The 18,224-nt window shown below is 43.2% G+C and overlaps 3 protein-coding genes across 4 annotated transcripts in view; 2 read left to right on the forward strand and 1 right to left on the reverse strand.

Moving 5' to 3' along the window:
- Positions 1 to 4,791, forward strand: part of LOC117430810 (inositol 1,4,5-trisphosphate receptor type 3-like) — a 46,998-nt gene extending 42,207 nt beyond the window's left edge. Inside the window, exons 50-57 of one of the 2 annotated variants that reach the window (XM_059003469.1) lie at positions 366 to 530; positions 903 to 1,095; positions 1,216 to 1,320; positions 1,574 to 1,707; positions 2,139 to 2,304; positions 2,399 to 2,559; positions 2,947 to 3,108; positions 3,280 to 4,791. In XM_059003469.1, coding sequence (XP_058859452.1) covers positions 366 to 530; positions 903 to 1,095; positions 1,216 to 1,320; positions 1,574 to 1,707; positions 2,139 to 2,304; positions 2,399 to 2,559; positions 2,947 to 3,108; positions 3,280 to 3,393 — 1,200 coding nt within the window. In that variant the 3' untranslated portion in view covers positions 3,394 to 4,791. The remainder of the gene's footprint in view (positions 1 to 365; positions 531 to 902; positions 1,096 to 1,215; positions 1,321 to 1,573; positions 1,708 to 2,138; positions 2,305 to 2,398; positions 2,560 to 2,946; positions 3,109 to 3,279) is intronic. The other variant, XM_059003468.1, reaches the window with a different exon arrangement.
- Positions 4,792 to 7,701: 2,910 nt separating this feature from the next.
- On the forward strand, positions 7,702 to 12,943 carry LOC117430166 (C->U-editing enzyme APOBEC-2-like). Its single transcript, XM_034049967.3, has 3 exons — positions 7,702 to 8,172; positions 11,512 to 12,053; positions 12,171 to 12,943. The coding sequence occupies exons 1-2, from the start codon at positions 7,856 to 7,858 to the stop codon at positions 12,044 to 12,046; spliced, it is 852 nt and encodes a 283-aa protein (XP_033905858.3). The 5' UTR covers positions 7,702 to 7,855; the 3' UTR covers positions 12,047 to 12,053; positions 12,171 to 12,943.
- Positions 12,944 to 12,947: 4 nt separating this feature from the next.
- LOC117429587 (ADP-ribose glycohydrolase OARD1-like) lies at positions 12,948 to 17,848 on the reverse strand. The gene is made up of 6 exons (XM_034049268.3): positions 17,715 to 17,848; positions 17,116 to 17,189; positions 16,368 to 16,521; positions 15,973 to 16,031; positions 15,659 to 15,771; positions 12,948 to 15,304 (listed from the first exon to the last, which is right to left on the reverse strand). Exons 2-6 carry the CDS (start codon positions 17,173 to 17,175, stop codon positions 15,202 to 15,204), a joined length of 489 nt encoding a protein of 162 aa, XP_033905159.1. The 5' UTR covers positions 17,176 to 17,189; positions 17,715 to 17,848; the 3' UTR covers positions 12,948 to 15,201.
- Positions 17,849 to 18,224: the final 376 nt, after the last annotated feature.

The following is an 18,224-nucleotide window of genomic DNA, read 5'->3' on the forward strand; positions in this document are numbered from 1 at the left end:
AGAGATGGGATTCTGGTGTTCAATTTTAGATCTAAACGCCTTTCTTTAGCGTTGGAGGAGGTTCACAAGTTTTAAGGCAGCAGTTTAAAAGTTCTACCACTGTTTTTAAACCTTTAAAATGTGCCCTTATGTGGCATTAATTACAAAGAGAAATAAGCTGTTAATTTAAGATCCACTTGGGGGACAATAGCAGTAGAGGGTATACCAAAAGCAGTGAATGTGGCTTGGTCTGTGTGCTTTGCCACTTATGTTGAATTCTTAATATTGTTTTGTATTAGTGCATATATAGTTTGTAACAACCTTTGTACATATAAATGTAACTTTGCTGTTGCAGAGGTCTAAATGTCTCTCTTTGATTCTTCCAGCTCATTAATAAGATCGTGTTTCTGGTGAGCTTCGTGGGCAATCTTGGCACCTTCATCCGAGGCTACAAAGCCATGGTCATGGACGTGGAGTTTTTGTACCACGTGGCGTATGTGGTGACCAGCATGCTGGGGCTCTGCGTCCACGAGCTCTTCTACAGCATCCTGGTAGGTAGTGCAGGAGCCACGCTTCCAAGAAGGGCTCAGTTTGTCTTGAGAACAGTTTAAACTATAGTACATTACAATAATACAATGGGGTACCATAGGGAAGAGTCATTTGTGTTCCGCCTTATAACGAGATTACAAGTGCTAGTGTAATAACAAGGGGCAAATGGAGGCCATGACCACTTTATAACATGTTCCGCGGTAGTGTTGTACATCCTGTATGTAACTGGCATGTCATTCTAAACTTACCAACTGAATCATATTTCTCTTTATACTGTGCCAACCAAAACCCTAGTCCTATATCCTATTACACCTGCACCTAACCTGAACCTCTCCTCCTCCTCCTCCTCCTCCCTCTTCCTCCCTGCTGCCCAGCTGTTTGACCTGATCTACCGGGAGGATACTCTGTTCAACGTGATCAAGAGCGTGACGCGGAACGGGCGCTCAATTCTGCTCACCGCCCTGCTGGCCCTCATCCTGGTTTACCTCTTCTCCATCGTGGGCTTCCTCTGCCTCAAGGATGACTTCATCATGGAGGTTGATCGGCTGCCCCAGCTCAAAAGCACCGGTCAGTCTGGATTGGAAACTTCATTGTTAATGCATGCAGTGGAAGGGAAATGTGCTTTTATTTATAATTTGTTGCGTAAATGCTAATGCTTCTCACTTTGTGAATACCTCTCTCCTCCAGCCATGTTCACCGGACAGGGGGAGGCGATGAAGGACTTTGTCAGCTCTTGTAGCAGTGATGGGGTCAGCTGTGCTGCTGAAGATAATGTCCCTGCAGCCACTGATGGTGAGTCGCTGGGATCCAAGCCTTAGACCAGTTATCTTCTTGGGAACCTTTTTCAAAGTGTTCTACTTTTAAAGTGTTAGAAGCACTGGGAAGAGACAAACGCATTCCCTGTCCCTGCTTCACTCGTTCTATAGATGTATGCAGTGTGTTGCTTGTTTTGTGTTGAGCTTGGAGTAGCCTGGTGCAGATCTGAAGTGTACTTGGCAGTCAGCACGGCTCTGAATGCTGTCTCGGTGCTTGTGTGTCTGTGCAGGAGGGGAGGAGGAGGAGGAGGAGGACAAGGAGCGTGCCTGTGACACCCTGCTGATGTGCATCGTCACGGTCATGAACCACGGCCTCCGGAACGGAGGGGGGGTGGGAGACGTGCTCCGCAAGCCATCCAAAGACGTAAGGAAACTCCCCATCCCGCAGAAAAACAAAAACCGACAAACTGTTTTATTTGTTTGTGAGAAACCCAGATTAGTCCCCAGTTCCTTTGTGACGGTACATCCTAAATGGGAGGCTGGTTTCTGCAGCCCAGGTGTATTGCTACATTTCCATCAACTGCAATTGAATTTAGGGGTGATTACCCTGTCTTGACCCCACCCTACTTGAACCAGGCATTGAACCGCATATCAAGTCTTTATAATGTACTGTTTATACCCCTTGATGTTGGGGCAGGGTTGACCCAGACTGCAACGGCTTGCTGCAAGCTTGCTACAAGAAATGCGTACATGCATCACATCCTTTGAGTACGCGAAACAGTTTTACTGATTAGGAGCACAGTCTTAGCATAGCTTAGAGCCCAGCTCATGGGATCTTCTTTTTCCCTTCTGTAGGAGTCCTTGTTCCCGGCTCGTGTGGTCTATGACCTGCTGTTCTATTTCATTGTCATCATCATCGTCCTGAACCTCATTTTCGGGGTGATCATCGACACCTTCGCCGATCTCAGGAGCGAGAAGCAGAGGAAGGAAGAGATCCTGAAGACCACCTGCTTCATTTGCGGTAGGTAGTGGTTTGGTGTAGCGAGCCAGGGGCGGTTTGCAGAGTCTTTGCACTGTTGTTCCCAAACTCTTTCCTTCTCTTGCCTGTTGTCCAGGGCTTGAACGAGACAAGTTTGACAACAAGACGGTTTCCTTTGAAGAGCATGTGAAGATGGAACACAACATCTGGAACTACCTTTATTTCATCGTGCTGGTCCGGGAGAAGAACAGGACTGACTACACCGGGCCTGAGAGCTACGTGGCTCTGATGATTAAGGTAAGGATTGCACTGGAGGTCTGCAGCAATGAAGGGCCAGCTCATGAGCTGTATTAATAAAGGATTTATGGGATGGGCCATACCTCTACAAGTCTGTGGGTTTGTAACGGCTGCTGCACAGGGAGATGCACAGATGCTGCTGCACTTGCAGATAAGTTTGTGCTAGCGTTTGTGTAAAAGCTGTTTGCATCATAGCGTTTGGAGACAAAGTCGTAACGCTGTTTTGTTTTTTAACTTCCCTGTGATGTATAAACCTGTCTTGTTTAGGTAGCGGCCACTGTAAGAAAAATACAGCCCTACACCTTTAAAACTCATACATTAATAAATAAACTTAACAGTGAATGAATGGTATTTTTTGTCATGTGTGTTTATGCGTCATTCTTGCAGAATAAGAACCTGGATTGGTTCCCGCGCATGCAGGCCATGTCCCTGGTGGTGAACGACACGGAAGGGGAGCAGAACGAGCTGAGGAACCTGCAGGAGAAGCTGGGCTCCACCATGAAGCTGGTGTCCAACCTGACCGGCCAGCTGTTGGAGCTCAAGGAGCAGGTACGCAGCCCAGCACAGGCGTGAGAGCAAGGTCTCCAACAGGCTTCAAACAGGATCCACTTGTACCACTGCCAGGGTTTCCATTTAAATTCCTTGATGCTAGGATCTTGATCCAGTCATTTACACAAGCCCATTGTGACACATTGTTCTTTGTATGTTTTTCTCCCGTAGATGACGGAGCAGAGGAAGCGACGGCAGCGAATGGGCTTCGTGGACGTCCAGAACAACAACACTGCCGCCACCGCCGGGGGAGGGGGTGGAAACAACCAGATTGTCAAGTCCTAACCACCGCCCTGCGGCTCTCGAGCGGCAGACACTCGCACTGTTTACAACACCGGGCAGCAGCTCAGTTAAAGCTGGGCAGGACCGCGCAATCACGTGACTTTGTACGGCTAGTGGAGTGGGGGCTGGAGACCCTGGGCGCTGCTGATCAGGCCCTGTCCACTGTTGGTTTGACTTGTCAGCTGTTGTTGTGTTGACAGTTCAATCAACCAACAGGACCAGGAGGTATTAAGGGACCCCACATTTTCAATATTTTGCACAAGACTGTTTAACCAAGTTGCCCAGGATAACAATACATTCCCAAAGCGTTTGCTACCCCCAGAAGATGAATCACACAGAAAGGAAGGCTAGTCTGCTGGACACTGTGCTGCCAAATGCAAACTTCAAAGCCTTGTTAATTGTTACAGTTAAAAATGTAAATGCAAACTCTTAAAGGGGGGGGTGGGGGGTTATTATGCCGTAACCTTCCATTCCTTTTAGTTTTTTTTTTGCTGTCTTTGCACAGTCCTGATTGATCTTTCTTTACGGTAACGTTAGAAACTTGGCTGCTAAACCAAACTGTGCCGGCTGCAGTCTTTAATGACCATTTGATCTTATTGTAATACTATAAATATATTTACACCCGTTGTAAAGGAATCTACCACAGAGCAGGGTGATGAGTTGCAGGGTGGCAGTATTTACATCTACTGCTGTTTTAGATCATGAAAATAAACCTGAAGAGGTGTACCCTTTTTACATGCAGCATGGCTGGGGATCGCTCTCCGACACGATCCCTCAGCGGGGGAACACTTAAGAAGGCAATGCCCTCTCTTTATTACTGTGTCAGACGTTTGCAGCTCTATATGTGTGCTCAGCAGTAGTTGGGTAGAATAGGTGTAAGCGTCACACACACACACACAGACACACACACACAGACACACACACACACAGACAGACAGACCGAGGCAGGCATCCAGTCTACCACGCAGTAATCTGAGCCAAGTGCGTTTTTTTATATAGAAATGTGACATTTTTGTTTATAAGCTGTATTAAATCTGAATGTATAAGGGATGAATTTGATTTTGTTTGTTTATTTTTTTCTTGAATAATAGAATATAAATAGAGGTGGAATCTAAAAGAAGTGGGGGGGGTCATGTTAAAATAGCTGCTGCCCCCAACCTGTTGGAGGTGTAATTGCACCTACTGGGTGTATTGTACTCCATGTAGGCAGTAAACTGCACCAGTTAAACAAACATGTCAAATATTATATAAATGTAAAAGAGGCAGTGTATACTGTGTGAAATACATCATGTATTTTAATCAGTAAAGGATAAAAGATCATAGGAGATCTATACAGTATGCCTGTTCCGTAACATGGAAACGAAACTTCAATAAACAATTTAAATGCAATAAATGAGTTGGTTTTAAATAACGTGTTTTGTGTATGCGTAATACATAGCTCTTAAAATCAATAAGAGCATGTTATGGAAATGTTTTTTTGCATTGAACAGCAGCACCACTACCAGCTGTGACCTAACCAGTGTGGGTCACCACAGGAGTACCTGACAGGGTAATGTTACAAACAGGGGGCTTTATCTAGCTGCCCAGTCGGTGGTGATACCTTGGCTGCATGCTAACGGTATAACGTGTGTGTGTGTGTGTGCCAAGGGCTATCATTTTAACCTTTAGCATTTCTGCAAATGGGCTGGTGAGAGCGAGTCAGAGCCTTGGTCCCTCTGACCTCTGTAGTTATCTATAGAAAGCCTTCACCCCTCACTCACGCCTCGCCTGATTGATAAATTAGTAGCTGTGGAGCTCCCATGGAGACTGAGGCTTCATGAGCTCCGCTTTTATCCGGTCCTGTGCAGCCTGCCTGTCCTCCCTGACCGTGGGGTCCTTCCAGGACAGTGAGCCGAGAGCCCAGAACTCTATCTGATACCTTGGAAATGTATTGCTGCTAAAAGCCGTGGCATGAAAAAGCACAAGCAACTGTGTAAAAATCCACTGGGTGTAAAGAAGCCCCCAATTTAGAATAAGCCCTTGTCGGAGCTGTTGCTGTGTGTCCTCGGAGTACCCCTGACATCACAAATTGTCACAAATTTTAAAAGGCTGTTATCTGTTTGGTGGTCATTAATTAATGATCTTCGTTAATGATATTGAATTACCGTGCAACGCAAGGTGATCTCTGGGTGAACTGTGATCTTTGGAGCTGGCTGCAAGTCAGAGAATAGTGAGAACCCCCCTGCCCCACCTTCTTTTTTTAAAGAGTATTTAAGCAGCGTGTAATCGATGACCAGCTTGGCGATCTTCTACCTGCCACAGACTGCACTGACCAACGCTTCCATCTGAGAAAAGCAAGGAAGTGCACTCCTTTAAGGTTATTGATTTTAATACATGAATCCTAACGTGTTGGGGGGGGGGGGGACTGTGATCCCATTGCGCAGACGCTTGTGCCAGTCCAGGTTTTACTACTGTGAGCATAATTAGACCCAATGTCCAGGTAACAAGCTCAAGCATGTCTCGTATCCTGTTACAATACAGACATGTTGCACAATCAACACATTATGAACAGTGACTTACATTCATGTTGTGTGTTATTGAGGCAGTGTGAATTGAACTGGGTATAATGTAGCTCTTAAGAAAACAGAATTGGACTGCAATGCAATGGGAGTCTTACTTCCTTCCAACACTGTCCAAGAGTATAAGATGCAGCGGTCCTGCCCCCACCCCTGCCGTTACCAGGGCAGATTGATAGTTGAGTGGAGTAACCAACTAGAGTAAATGGATTCATTTCCCTGGGAGTGTTGAGTTACACAGGCAGGACTGAGGCCTGGGAGACTCTGGCATGCTGACATTAACCCTGACAAAGCACAATCTGCAGCTCACTTACCAGACAAGCGAATGAATAACCCGGGTCACTGGCACACAATGTTTCTGCAGTAACCAAGGGGACAGGGTTTAGAGACGATTGGGCACCCTCTCGGATTTCAGATGCATCCAGACCTTTTTTTTGCATAGAGCTGCACAGTCTAAGCCTTAGAAGCTCGATATCGTTCTCAGACAGGCTCCTTTTGACGCTGTTGTATTCATTTGAATATATGGAGAGATATAAATGTGCCTCTTACCTAACTGCCACTACACTGAAATGTGCATAACCACTGCTGTTCTCCAAAATGGACTCAAGATTTTGGAGGAACTCATCAAAGCTTGCATAAAACATGTTACATTTAACTCTATAATTCCACTTGTGGGACCTTAGCACTGTTTAGAGTTCTAGAAGAACTGACTGGACTTTAGTCCCATTTACCAAAATATATTTGCACATTTTTTTGTCCTGTTGTCATATACACTCAATAAAGGAGTTCCTGTTTGAATTATACAACTTCATTTAGTATTCTTCAGCTCGACAAAAAAAAATTCAGGACTGAAAGGGTTTAATGCATTTCAATCTTCCTGGATGCAGAAAGGAAAGTGTACAGTTTCTATAGATTTCAGTTTGAAATGCGAGCTCCATCGGAGGTTTTTTTTTTATGGACAGTGCCAAAAGCTCCAAAGGGCTTGTTCGATGCTGTTCTAGTTCCAGATGAAAGTGTTCATTACTGCTCTACTTCAGTCACTCTGCTTAGCTGACAGCCATTTGTTGATGTCATAGTGCAGCACCCATACCTTCTAGGAGTCTGATATCCTCAGATTGCTGGTGCTCAGCTTGATTGGGCCTTGGGGTCTTCAAGAAAAATGAGGTCTGTGACTGACCTTCGTACTTCTTTTAAAGAAGGGAAGCGAGTCATGGCTGATCCCCAGGGTTCAGATTCCAACAATCCCTGTGCTGATTAGAAGTTCCAAGACATACCAAAGCCGGTTCATCCTGTACAATATCAGCCAATGAGTAAAAAAAATTGTGTTTTTTGTTGTGATTAGTATTTGTTATTGTGCTTTTGTTGTTGTCATGTTTTTCTTCTCCTGACAATTTCTGTTTGAGAGATGTCAGTTTTGAGATGATAATTTTTCATTTAAGTGACTTATGTTGTAAAAAACAAAAGGACTAAAACACATTTTTAACAAAATTTTAAATTACACAGGTATAAATATTTTGTTGTTTCAAATTAGGATTAAAGTAAAGCACCATGAGAGAGATAAAATCGGAGTGATACAGTTCCCAGTCTTAACAGTGTTTGTTGAATCCCTGACCTGCTGGTAGCCATAGATACACATCGGATTCAATCTGAGTATGCCAGCTAATGACTGCATCCCCCACAACAGCCTCGCTCCTGAACATTGACTCAGGTCCTGGTATCAACTGTCCAGCTCCCCCCACTACTATATTTAGCATTGCAGAGATATGGGACAGCAGCTGCCCTGATCCGCCCAGCCTCCTTCTCTAGTTCTCACTCACTCTCTCTCTTTCTTTCTCTTTCATTCCTGTCTTTCTTCCTCTAGCAGTCCTCTTTCCCCCACAAACCCCTAAACACTTCTGATCTCCTCCACAATGGCTGACAAACAGGGAAACGTCAAGAGAAAGGAGAGCACCAAGAAAAAGGAGAGCTCAAAGCCACAGGAGAAGGCCAAAGCAAAGGAGAGCTCAAAGCCACAGGAGAAGGCCAAAGCAAAGGAGAGCTCAAAGCCACAGGAGAATGCCAAAGCAAAGGAGAGCTCAAAGCCACAGGAGAATGCCAAGCCAGAGGAGAATACCAAGCCACTGGAAAATGCCAAGCCAGAGGAAAACTCCAAGGGTCCTGAGGACCCGGAGAACCCTGAAGACAAGGTGGAATTAATGGAGCTGCCTCCCTTCGAAGTCATTACAGGGTAAGGAGAGGGGTCTTTAACTAAGCCAGTGGCATGCTTGCTAAGACAGGGGCCTAATGTCTTTGACACTCTCAGTATAGGTGCAGAGGGAGCCTATCAGTCAGATTAATTTCAGTTTTTTCATTGCTTGCTGAGGACAGAGGCACAGATTGTATATCTCAGTGCGTTTTTGGTAAACTCTTGAATTACGAGGTCACTCGTCCAATGCCTTTGGATTCTTAAAGTTCATAGTTCACATGTGTGTGTTGCTTACTCTGTAACTATTTTTTGACTATCACCCACGTGCCAAATGAACGGGCAGTTCTGACAATAAATATACTGGGGAAATGTTGTTGTCAATCTCGCAGCTGCTAAATGAAACGCTTCATATTTGTAAGCTTCATAAAAGCTTTGTGTGTTGGGCTGTTCGGATTTGTTTTTTTATTCTCTACTGGGATTCTGGAATTTGACTATTGTAAATTCCAGAGAACCCCAAAGGCGTATTTCTTGTGTGTTACTTTGGGAGATTTTTGGGATGTTTCCTCTACAGATTTAAAAAAAAAATCTTAACAAACCTTTCTTTCTCCTGTAAGAAATAAAATAAGGGCCTTCTGGGATACCAACTGCTCTCCCCACAGGAAGGCAAAGCCAGTTTTTAGGGATTGGGAGCCAGCTTTGTTTACATTAGCCGATGCGTATGTAGGACGCGTCATTCGCAAAGTTTTTATGGAAGTGTTCTTTGCTGGAATGGAAGGTTTCACACGTCAGTGGACAGTCACAGGGGTGTGACTCAGCTGTGTTTAGTCAGTAGAACCGCTGACAGTAGAACCAGCATTTATTTATACAAACCACGCCTCCCCGTCCCCAGCAATTGTCGACTGACATTAATCAAGTATCAAGACACCATAGCGTGTGGCATTCCTGCTCAATCCACATTGGTCTTATCAAGATGGGGTAGACTATTTTGGGTTCTTATTATCAGGGTACGCTGCTTATCATTGTTCTTCCTTACATGGTAGCAGAAAAGACAACCCAGGATTTTTAACACATATAAAAAAGTTCTTTAGAAGGACTGTAAGGGAGCTGATCTTGTATATTGGCAATTAAGTGGTTTCGTACTGAGGAGAATGGTAGGTTGTAGGGCAACCTCGTATTAGGACATAAAAATGGTATGAACCCATGCAGACTGGTTATCTATTGATCTTCAGCAGCACCATGGTACCAGATCCACTCCATTGTATTTCTGTATCATGACCACTTAGCAATACTTTTGCGTCAGATTTGCTGGTAATGCTGTGGTCAGCTTGCTTGTGGCTAGGGTTTTTTCTGCATTATACACTGGTATCACATGGGATCCCAATGGCATTAACACTGTTCTGGCTAGGAGAGGAAGTCCGGTCTGGACAGATTATGCATGCCGTATCTATTGGAACAATCATATTACTTATAGGAGAAAGAATGACAGGAACTGGGGAATTTCATGCTGACAAAGCTCAATACCTCAAGCGTCATTGTAAGTTGGTTGTCCCACCCTTTTATCTTATGTTTTTAAATAGCTGTCCTTTACTAGAATAGCCCACTGGTCTAGCAGTTTTATGTATTTAAACAGGCGAATGCAATTCCTGAGCATGTTTATGAGAAATATTAACAATTCAGAACCGAGTTCAATCGTTTGTAATGTAGTTTGGGAACTCTGCTGTCGCAGAGCCCTTTTTAACAGCTTGAGTCTTGCCTGCCCGTAGTCTACATAGTCAAACATGGCCAAGTGTGACGATTGCAGGACTGTTTAGATTATGATCAGCCAGGTTTTTAGAGTTATTTAAGAGCTGCTGTCATTAACTCTTGGACGGAATGCGCTTGTAGAATTGATCAGGTGCAGTTTCATGTTCATTAAGTACAGGTTTTTAATAAAGTGGTTACCTACCCTTCTAGTAAAGAGAAAGTGGATTTGTTTTACATGTCTTTGATATTCAGAAGAACCAGATCACTTACAACCCATTGGGAAGATGCATGCTTGTTGTTGACTGAACATGCGGTCGCTAGACTAGCGCAAAACAGTTCCTGTGTTCACATCACTGGTGGATTGTATCTCACTGATGGAGCTTTACTTAACCCTAATAAGTATGTCAGTAACACAAGTCCCCCACCACAACTTTAAATACACAATTGGTGCCAATTGTGAACAACTGACCTACATCTGCTATAGCCAGATTCCTTTCTATATCACCCCATTCTGAAAGCTGGAAAAACACGTTTTATCACCAATGGATAAGAGGTTCTCTAAATATATGTAAAATGTAAGCATTCCACAAGCATGTACAGCCCCCTCCACTACATTCCGATGGAGTTGTTTCTGAGGATATATTAGATCCCTTAGTCTATTTTAATGACTCCCTTCTGGAACATCCCTTTCATGTAGCCATGCTCTAATAATAGAATCTCTGCAAAGTCCTGCTATCTGCACACAGACTGCCCTTGTGAAGGAGATTCCACACAGTGACCAGAAATAGGCTGAACTTTTAGAAACTGCAAGGACCCAGCCAAAGCATGGGGAGAGCTTCTACCTGGCCCTAAGCAGATTGGAGAATGGTCTCATACGTCAATGCACCTCCAAGATTATAGCACTTTTTCTCTAAATGATACATCAATCCACAGTTAGGGAGAAAACAATATTGTAGAATGACCCTACAGTGCCTCAGCTTGGCTATACTTTTCCATGTGTGTGCTGGTCTTTAATTCTCGTAGCCCCATGATCGAACCACTAGCAGTTTTTTTAATCACAAGGAGGAATGTAGGAATACAGCAGGTGGCTGCATGCCCCTGGGAGCACAGTGCAGCAGTGGGTTCAGCAGAGGAGCATCGACAGGAGATTCCAACTCAGGACTGCCCCAGGGGAACACAGAGACAATGTGATGTTGTACGAAGGCTGGACACACTTAAGTCAGAGAGGTCAATGTAAATGTTTGGAATATCAAGCTGTGTGTCTGGTGTCAAAGCTAGGCTGGACTTACCATGGTTGGTATTCTTACACTGTCACAGGGAATGAAGGAGGAAGCAGCACAGGAATTCCCATTGATTACATTGTTTTAAATAAACGTTGTCCTACAAGCTGCAGAAGCATTTAGCACTGAATACAAAAATAATAAATCTCATCCACAGTATTCGGGTTCTTAACATCATTCGGTAGATTTGGAGTATAGCTTGGGACAGGAGTGTCCAATCACAGTCCTGGAGTTACAATTGTATAATGAACTACATCAGGGTCTGGATGGTTTCATAGGTTCAATTTAGAACAGGGTTGGAATGAAGACCAGGGGAAGTACCTAATACTATTTTTTTTTTTTTTTTTTTTTTTTTTAGGGATCGCATCTCGTCCTTTTATTTCAAATTCCAGTTCAGAAACGTGGAGTACTCATCCGGCCGCAACAAAACGTTCCTGTGCTACTCGGTGGATATCCAGGGGGGCGGCGATGTGGAGACCCTTCGGGGCTACCTGGAGGATGAGCACATCATTGCTCCGCACGCGGAGGAGGCCTTCTTCACCCTCCTCCTGCCCGAGTGCAACCCTGAGCTGCGCTACCACGTCACCTGGTACGTGTCCTCCAGCCCCTGCGTGGCCTGCGCTGCCAAGATTGCAGAGGTGCTGCGCAGCCGCAAGGGCATGCGGCTCACCATCATGGTGGCACGCCTCTTCATGTGGGAGGAGCCGGAGATCCAGGAAGGCCTGAGGCAGCTGAGAGCCGCCGGCTGCAAGCTGAAGATCATGAAGCCGGCCGACTTCATCTACACCTGGGATACCTACGTGGAGCCCGAGGGACAGACGTTCACTCCCTGGGTGGACGCGCAGGAGAACTACGAGTACTACGAAGAGAAGCTGTCCGAGATACTGCAGTGACAGCAGAGTGGGTATTAGCAATGCACTCGCTCGGATCCATCACAGGGTCCCTGGACTGAATACTAGAGCTGCAAAGAACACTTTCTCATCTGTAACCTGCTTGTCTTTTTCCTCTTTCCTCTAGGGATTGGAATGCTGTCTGTCATCGTAACATGAGTCTGGGCTACCTGACATCTGACCTCTTCTCTTACTGGTTACACAGCGTCCTACAGCTGTGGACTTCTGTTCAAACCTCCACTGGCTCATCCACGACCTTGGCCAACAATGCACTCATGTTCTTATTCCGTTTTGAAGAGTGATTTGCAATGAAGTGCAGATTTTCCTTCTAGTATTCTGTTGCACCCAGTGTGTAAACTAACAATCCTTCATTTTACATGCCCGATGCATCTTTTTTTTCTTGTTGTGCCCCATAAAGTTTTTATTATATATTTTTTATGTATTTTATGTCATCAGCATAACCAACGCAGTCCTCTTTTTATTTTAGTCTGTTTCCTGAGCTCTAACAGAACAGTGGATGACATGTATAACCTCCCACTGCTGCAGGGGAGGCAGGATTTGAACGCTTCGGCTTCCAAAATAAAGTAGACAGCAGGTTTATAAAGTTAACTGTAATGGGAAAAGAAAATCTCATTACTCATGAAGCTGAGCACACAGGTGGTTTAACTATGAAGAGAACAGGACATGAGGCCAAAGAATCATATCTTCTGATAACCCTGCACATGATTGTGGTACAGCTGTACAGCTATGGCCAAAAGCTTTCCATCACCCTATACAATTAACTCATTTTGCTTCATAAAGTCAAATGAAACCTGCTGAATAATGTTACATTAACATACTGAATTGCATACTGCTTTGTAGTTTTCCTTATATATATATATATATATATATATATATATATATATATATATATATATATATATATATATATATAAAATGAAAAACTGACAAATTGAAAAATGTGACATTTCAAAATCTAACAATACTACCATTAGACATCCGCTACAGTTGCAATTTTATACAGCTTTTTTTTCTGTTTTTTAAATTATGTCTCAATCCTAAAATTCCAGGTGATGCAAACCTTCTGGCTTCAAGATCTGTTGGTTCCTTGGTGTGTACGGGTCAATATCAGAAATGACATTTATGTAAGGAAGAGGTGAAATTGCTGAGGATGCTTCTAGGGCCCTGTTCACAAAGCACATGAAGATGCCATTGAATGAACCTCCTGGGTTACTGATCTGAAGCGTTGCAACATGGTAAAGGTAACCCTACTTGACTCAGCTTCTCGTAGGGTTACCTTAGAATTGTGATTGGGAATGTTAGAGTCATGGAAGAAGAACAACCTTGTTTCGTGCACCTCTTGCAAAAATAAGAAAGTTAGCCTATTTTTTTGTGGTACACATATGTCCCTTGTACCTTAAAGGGTTAAAGTCCAGCATTGCAATGAAAACAGGACAGTAAAGACAGAACCTTTTGCACATCGACATTAAAGAGAAACACGTACAGTGCTCTACAAACACACACATCCCATTGTATGCATGCTCCTCATTTGCCATTATGTGAAAGAAAAGTTTCTAAATGTTCATATACATCAACATGTTAAACTGTATTATTATTATTATTATTATTATTATTATTATTATTATTATTATGACTGAGAGCACAACTTGTCACATGTTTGTATGTTTTCTTTAGCATTTTATTATTTCATTAAAAGAATGTTTCCAAACAGACGTGACCTACACAATATTTCTATATGTTTCTGGATCTAGAGGAGGGGTGTGGGGAGACTTGGAACAGTTGAATGAAGCTTCTTTTAAGATGTTCTTTTTCCCCCTTTTCCAAGGCATTCACGTCACCACAGTGTATTAACGTGCTGCAAACAAATACCAGGAATCTGCTCCGAGCTCTTTTCTGAAATAACGAATTAGGGTCCTGGACTTTCTTTGGGAGGCTGAGCGGTTTATTTTTAGTGTGACAGGCATTAACAGCAGCCAGGCCACTTGCTCTCCTGGCGTGTCTGTCACTCACCCTGCATAATCACTGCTAACCTCTTCTCAGAATAAGGTTCTGAGCGCTCAGTGTTTGACCCTGAGGGCTCTACGGAGCGCTGGGATCAATCAGCGGTAACAGGGGTCCCAATCAAACGGGACGATCAACAAAGCTGAATATTACTTTCTAAAACCCTTCCCTTTCATCACTGTGTGTTTTCACTCCGGCTCTTAATATGACTGTCAATTAAGACACAGATCTGACTGGTAGCCAACTTCTGTAACAATGGTCTGTTTAAATGGGTTTATTTAACAGCATACAGTGCCACCCAGTGGCTTACCATTGCATCACAGATCTTAGCATAAACACATTAAACACCCTTCCCTTATATTTACATTTTTTCCATCTCTTCTATTTAACAGTAAACCCACTTTGGTCTACAGTGATGATAATCAGATACGGTAACCCACTGCGCAAACCCAAAATGTATTGGCAGTACTGTAGCTGCATGCTGGCTATCAGTTCAGGCATGCAGGCACATATCCTCTGTACTGTGATGAACTCTCATCCCTGCAATACAGACATGACACCATAGCCATCTGCATCATAACTAACAATGTCACTAATACTTCATTAACAAGAACAACTAATCACTGAACTCCTTCATTGCAATGCTCCCGGAGACCCATCGAAGTGCTGTAGCTTTACAATATACAAAAAAAACTACACTAGACTTTCATAAAACATTTTCATGACAACCTCATATTAATGATTTCTTCAAAAAAAAAAAGAATAAAAAAAAAATTACCTGAAAAATCTGAGATTTAAACATGAATCAAAATGTTTTCTTTTACACTGTCAGTTTCCTTTTGAGAACTCATAACAAAACAATATTTTCTCATCTTTAAAGAAAAAAGGGATTATATTTCACATCAGACTCTTATCCTGGAAAAATCTTGCTACAGTAACCCAACACTCTCTCACTTTTGCTACAATTAGTGTAAGGTGCAAAGATTTAAAAACCTGTTACAGGCTGCCAATGAGCCGAATCAACCAGAAGCTGAATCTGCAGTCAGACAGAACTGACTAGATGGCAATGGCAGCCAGGGTGGAAGGGTCAATGCCAGTGCAAGTGGCTCCAGTCCCAGCTCGGCCCACGCTGCCTCTCACAGAGTGTACACAGTGATGTGGATGTCAGTATCTTGGAACACCTCTTCTATCATCACTGCCACCTTCTTCCAATCCAGACGATCCAGTCCGCAGCCAATCCTGAGAGAGAACAAAACAGGCACACGTTCAGCATATAACAGTCAGCATTTGCACCAGAGAACTTGCTTGATTTGTGGAGGTCATGATTATCAAAACTGGAACATAACCCTAAAGGGAAAAAAATAAAGTCTGTAAAGGTGTATTTTATTGAACCGGGGACCTCCTGGTTACAAGCCCTTTTCTTTAACCACCGGACCACACAGCCTCCTATACTTACATACACATTAAAAATACTTAATAAATTCAATGACAAACGTTTCGTTTTCTCAATGGTGTTGACATTCTAAATAATAAAGGTGTTGGAACTCTGTCAATACAGGAATGGTATCTTGTGGTCCCTGTTCCATATCCTACCTGGGCATTGACAGTTCTCTGACTTCATTGCTGACACAGTGCTCCCTCATGGCTTCCAAGCTCTTTCGCAGGCTCTCGTAGGTCGGTTTCTGGTGAGCCTTCTTCTTTGTGATCTGTAGCATGACAGAGAAAGAACCACTTTCAACAGCTAATTAAAGTACTGTGGGGCCCATACATAGAAACATACACAAGCCACTTCAACAGTTTGTGTTTTACAGTCCTGAAAACCTTTCAGATATGTTATATTATAGTACATACATACATAAAAACATACATAACTTATTAAAGCACTGCAAATGATGGTCCATTCTTACCAGATAGTAAACAAAGCGTTTTCCTCTTCTGAGCACTGCACACTCACCAGGCTGCTTCTCTGTGGGACAGGAATAAAACAATATTTGCTCAGTCCTAGTCGTGATAAATCAGGGTATATTTGAAGACTCCCGCTGCACAGCATGTCAGCTTTTAGTTTGAGGTTAACTAGACACACCACAGCTAAGACTTTGCATTGCCAGGTGCATTACAATGAAGGCGCAGGGACAAACCCGGAACGGCTCACACTGCTACCGTATTCCCTGTGCTAGCTACAACAATATCATGAACTTGGGTCAAACAGGACCGTTTGTTCTGATTCAGCTGTACACCACATGGTATAATACATGCTGTCTCCTACTCCTCTCCTCCAATCACGAGATGAGAGTTCACTTACTCTGTCCCAGCAGCTCCTGGACGCCCCCGAATTTCCTCTTGAAGAGCACGGCTATCCCAGCCCCCATGCGGCAGTCCTCGCTGATGCACTGAGCCAGAGACTCGCTCTGCGGACAGGAGAACAGGTCTCCCTTCACATGCCGGATCTGGAACCCCTAGCAGCAGCGAAAATGAATCCAGGTATTTCAGTTTTGTGCAACAACAACAACAACAACGATGCTTCCCAAGTTTTGTAGCGTACAGCTTTAAAATTAAATAGTTCACTTTCCTCCCAGCTCGCAATCCCAGTACTAAGTAGACCCTCTCTATGCTGAGCTTCTGAGGAGTATAGCGGGTTTGCTGGCACTTGGCTGCCTTTATAAATGGCTTAGGTTATACTGACCTCTTGTGACTGCTTTTGGTACAGAAATATAATGAAAACAATACAGCGTTGTTAAATGTGTGTTTTTAGGGTGCTGTTTACTTGTTAACATTTAAGACATCAGCTTTTAAAACAGTACCTGGAAAATAATTAGTAATATAGAATGATAAATGGATGATAATTAACCTCCCCGCCTCCAATACAATCATGCAGAATTATACACTAAATTATAATATATAATATACTTGCTTGAACCAAAGTCATTGTATTTATCTTGCTCTTATTGTATTACTTCTATATAAAGAAAGTTGAAATATATACACACACACACACACACACACACACACACACACACACACACACACACACACACTGTATCTTTACTTACAGTTACAGTGTGTTCTGTCATCGTTTCTGTGACTTCCTCCTTTGTTTCTGCACTTTCCATTTTGGGTTCTTTGCCTCAGTTACATAAACAAATAAGAGTCATTAACCAAACACTACAGACGCTATAATAAATTAAGAAAACATAATCATTCATGCATTGTCACGTTGTTGCTACCCGGAACCTAACTAGCCAATCTGGGTTGTAGTGGCAGACGGTTACACTGCAACACCACTTAATATCGACAGCGGTAACAAAACCTAAAACCCCAAATTATTATTATTATTAGTAGTAGTAATCGTAGTAGTCGTATTTTAAGAAAGTATATTTAAGGTAAAACTTCCAAACTGTTGTCAGTGTTGGTCGTACCAAGGTACCGGCGTTCGCGCACTGTGTACCCTGTCCGGAAACACATTTGCTGTATTTTATTTGCAATTCTGTGGATTTTAAAGTGTAATCGGTGTTGCAGCGTGTGTCTAACTCGATGACGTCTGCACGAAACAGCTCATCCTTATGTATCCAATTTAAACTTGAATCTAGGGACCGCAACCCGCTTTCGCAGTGCAACCATTTTGAGAGTGATATACAGTATCGTTGCCTACCTTTTTAAATGGTGTTCAGGTAACGTCGGTATTGAAGTATCGATACGCTACCGTAGTTTTATTCCACGGTCAGGTTCTCCCTTGCGCTTGTATAAATCACGTGAGCCGCAAACAAACCCTCACACACACTTTCGATTCGCTTTCTTAAAGGGGACGTTTCGTCCTGTATTATCAACCGATAGTATTCAGTAACACATTGAACCTTATTGTGGAATATTACATTAAATTTACATGTCGACAGATCGTTCATGATTTACCAGTGCATGCGTGACCTGGCTGTGAATTACAGTAAAAGACTAGAACCTGCCCCAATGCAATGGAAGGGTATTCAGATGGCAGTGTGCATGGAGCCACAGGCAGCGATCAGCCCTTGACAGACACCATTTGTTCAGTTTAATGCAATTGTTTTAATGTAGGCTGCAGTTTTTAATCATGTTCTTGTGTCCAATACTGAAGTTTTTTTTTGTTACTGGGTTTGGCCCTTAAAGTTCTTTTTATTATCATTTTTTT

The sequence above is a fragment of the Acipenser ruthenus genome, chromosome 29 (genome assembly GCF_902713425.1).
Source record: "Acipenser ruthenus chromosome 29, fAciRut3.2 maternal haplotype, whole genome shotgun sequence".
Lineage (NCBI taxonomy): Eukaryota > Metazoa > Chordata > Actinopteri > Acipenseriformes > Acipenseridae > Acipenser > Acipenser ruthenus.